Here is a 3889-nt window from a genome sequence, read left to right on the forward strand (position 1 = left end):
TGTCCAATTTACTTAATTCCCTCAAAGAAAGAGAGGCGATTTGTGATGAATTTATTACAAGCTCTATTTCCTAACAGATTAACTTCCTATTTCCCTGGAGGAAAGGGGCTCTCTGCAGAATCTCCAAACTAAAGCAATCAAAGTCTCCATTAATGGCTTCATTTTTGGAGCTACAATTCACCAGTAAGGACAAGAGTTTAATCAATTCACAGAAGACTCGAAGGTCTGCTTGAAAGCAGACTGCCATCGGCCTTCATCTTATGGTCAAGTGTATACAGACACAGAAGCACTTTCTCCTGACACAAGGACTATAATTAGATCTATTAACGTAAATTTTACAGAAATTTTACATGTGAACTGTAGAGGCTATTTTGCTGTTAATGATCAGGCTGAAATCTTAGATCTACCAAGAAATACACTGCAGATAATGCTGCACGACCAAGTACAAAACACACGTCTGGGCTCCCAGCCTTGCACTACTTGTCTACAACTGCTTCTGGGATCTTCCTAACTCCACCTCAAACTGTATTCTGTCAACAGGCGAACTGTTCACTATTACAGACTGACTGTACATGGAACCTTTACACTTCACACCAGAATGGTCCTGTCCTTAGACTTTGGGAAAAGATTAGAGGCAGCATTCCAAGCCAAACTGTATCCAGCTTTATTAAAGATACTTTTCATAAACAATCATGGTATTTCAGGCAGGACATGGGCAGACAATCGTTAACAGTATACAACAACTTCAAACTCCCTTCTTCAATGAACTACCAAAATCAGAAAGCCACTATAAAACCCAATGAAGTCTTCATCTGATGCTCTGAACTGGGAAAGTTTAGAGTGAGGGCTGACATTTCACATTAAGCATGTTGTTTAACAACTTTTCACAAGCCGACCCTGACTTTCAGGAAATGAAGTGAAAATGGCAGAGAATATCAATCTGTAGATCCACAATCTAAAAAGGAACTCCTGCTCTTTTGAGGGATGCCATCTCAATAGCGACACTGGAAAGTCCAGATTGCCCAACATACTGGAAATCAATTTTTTTGGGTCAGGTCCCAATAGGTCTCTGGGCTTAAGAGAGCCAAAGTCTATGCTTAAAGTGGAGAGGGAGAAAAGGACATAAAAACGAATTTTAGTTTTCCCACACGACAAGGTGTTTGTGCCAGGATGGCTAAAGTGTGTCAACATCAAGAGATCCCTCCTCCCAGGAACCAAGAGGAAGTTTCTCAAAACTAGAAGGGAAAGGTATTTCCCCCCCATGTCAGTCCAGCTTTGGAGATATTCTATTAGTACTATATGTCCTTCCCCCAAAAAATAACAATGAAGTGTTCTGTGTGCTAACAACATAGCTTAAAAAAAAAAAGTAAAACAAAATTCTGCATTTTTATAAAACTTGATAAAAAATAGTATTTCAAACTGTACAGTCACCAGAAATACACAGTTATCAAAAATGCACACACTTCACTTGGCATCTCCAGCACCTTCAGCTTTCTGTGCCTAGAAGAAAAATAGACAGATTAGTACAACACATAAGAGTTTGAGACTATCTTCACCCATATCCCGTATATAACATTATTTTGCTCCTGGGCCAGCCAAAGCTCAGGTTTCAGATACTCTGAAACTGAGACTTAGTACTTTTTTTTTTTTAAATATATTTTATTGATTTTTTACAGAGAGGGAGAGAGATAGAGAGTTAGAAACATCGATGAGAGAGAAACATCGATTAGCTGCCTCCTGCACATCTACTGGGGATGTGCCCGCAACCCAGGTACATGCCCCCGACCGGAATCGAACCTGGGACCTTTCAGTCCGCAGGCCGACGCTCTATCCACTGAGCCAAACCGGTTTTGGCAGAGACTTAGTACTTTTTTTGAGAATGGCTTGGTAGGAAACTTTGCTAAAATCAGGGTAGGGAACAAATCAGCATTAGAAGATCTGAGGTTATTCTCAGCTTCAAAACTCTCTAACAGTGATGGCGAACCTATGACACATGTGTCAGAGGTGACACACGAACTCATTTTTTTAGGTGATTTTTCTTTGTTAAATGGCATTTAAATATATAAAATAAATATCAAAAATATAAGTCTTTGTTTTACTATGGTTGCAAATATCAAATGAGGTAGCAGTTGTACCTGGTCTGTTTTGGCATCTCCATTTTCTGCAGGATTATTCCCATCTTTGCCAGCATCAGCTTTCCCCTTTTTCCCTTTCGGTACCTTCTCTCCCTTCTAAAAGACAGGAGAAAGAAAAAAGCTGTTTCTCCTAATTTCATATTACCAATGTGTGGCCTACAAAGTTCTGTATAAGGCAGGACTGTTTATAAAAGATAACATACAAACTATAAACCCTCTCCCACTGATAGAACTGATCAAAACTAGGCCAAATGATCTATAATATTCTGTGGTCCTAAGTATATAGAATTTTTTTTATCTGAGTATAAATAATAGGATAGAATAAGATAGCTTAAAACTTGGGAGGTTAAATACTGAAGGAGTGCAGTTTTTCTAAACTAATGACAGTTCTTGATATACAAATCTCAGGGATAAGTCAAGCTATCAAAACAATTCAGAATATCCATTAATGGAGTCACCATTATTATGCTGCATTAAGATACTGAAGGATAGTTTTCATTTTTGTGAAAGTGAACAATTAGGGCATAGTTATAAGGCCCAGTCCTGTTAACTTTGTCATATATCTCAACTTGTGCCAACAGATGAAGTTATTATATAGCAGATCTCCCGTAAACAACATGAAATCCTGCTCAGCCTTATGTGACTCCTAGAAATACCTTGTCCCCAGTCCCACTCACCTTTGCAGGGGCCTTTTTAGGCTTGGGCTCTGGCTTTGGCGGAGCAGGTTTCTTTTATTTGGAGGAGAGAGGGGAAGACATCATTATGATGAGCCAAAGAAAACAAACTACAACCAAATCACAGTACCACCAAATTTTCCGTACTTCATAAAGATTTTGTGGCTGACTTCCCATTAAAATGTCCAATCTTCAGACGTAACAATCAGGAGTGTTCCACTTTGACTATAAGCCATGAAAATTTCCCAACCAGTGAATCTCAAATGGGTGAGAATCCACAGTGTAGCAGTAGCTCATTAAAACCAGCCATCGACCATCACTCATGGGAAGCTAGTTTCAGGAATAAAGGTGAAAACTTAAAAGCAGACATACTTACAGCTGATAACCTGGCGGACCTTCTCTGTGGCTATTTTAAAAAATAGGAAAATGAGAAAGTTAGAAATAAAATAGTCCAACCACTTAAGAAAGACAAGAGTCTTAGTGCCAATCTTTTCTGGACTATAGGATGTGAAGAGAGCTTACTTAGGCAAATTCAGGAATAGGGGTATGGTTAATTACCACCAGAGAAGCCCAAAGCTTTAAGACTTCAAAAGAAGAGAATAAACAAGACTTACTTCGTCCTTCACCTTGGCTTTATCTCCTTTAGCATCCCCTTCAGCCTATAAAACACAAAACAGAAACTCAGAAACCTGCAGCCGCCGAGGTAATTTTTAATGACTCACTAAGCTTAACACAGTCCAAAGAAAAAAATTAAAAAGTAGTCTTGCACACAACTTCTGTAGGATACACAAATCGTCAGTGTTTAGCACCCTCGCCTCCTATGCAAATACCCAAAGTGCTTAGTAACAGTGGACGTGCTTATTTGTGTACACATCATGCCAAATCCAGCCCAAAGCTCGCAGGGTGTCGGACCCTCAGCCTTCCCAGTCTCGGCCAAGTGGCCCCAGGGAAACGCGCTGAGCTGGAGCGCGGAGTGCAGTGCAGGGCCGCGCAGCCTACGCCACCGCACCAGGCAGAAGCAGAAGCAACAGCTGCAGCGGGTGCAAACAAACCCGTCCGGAGGCGGGGCCGAGCGCCGTT

At 40.5% G+C, this 3889-nt stretch overlaps 1 protein-coding gene across 1 annotated transcript in view; it reads right to left on the reverse strand.

Moving 5' to 3' along the window:
* Positions 1–640: 640 nt before the first annotated feature.
* The window catches only part of HMGN2 (high mobility group nucleosomal binding domain 2), a gene marked incomplete at its 5' end in the record, with an annotated part of 4610 nt that continues 1361 nt past the window's right edge, over positions 641–3889 (reverse strand). Inside the window, 5 exons of the mRNA XM_015557189.1 lie at positions 641–1500; positions 2136–2231; positions 2813–2863; positions 3186–3215; positions 3424–3468. Of these exons, the coding sequence (XP_015412675.1) occupies positions 1465–1500; positions 2136–2231; positions 2813–2863; positions 3186–3215; positions 3424–3468 (258 nt within the window). The remainder of the gene's footprint in view (positions 1501–2135; positions 2232–2812; positions 2864–3185; positions 3216–3423; positions 3469–3889) is intronic.

This window comes from Myotis davidii, unplaced genomic scaffold, assembly GCF_000327345.1.
Source record: "Myotis davidii unplaced genomic scaffold, ASM32734v1 scaffold149, whole genome shotgun sequence".
NCBI classification, from domain to species: domain Eukaryota; kingdom Metazoa; phylum Chordata; class Mammalia; order Chiroptera; family Vespertilionidae; genus Myotis; species Myotis davidii.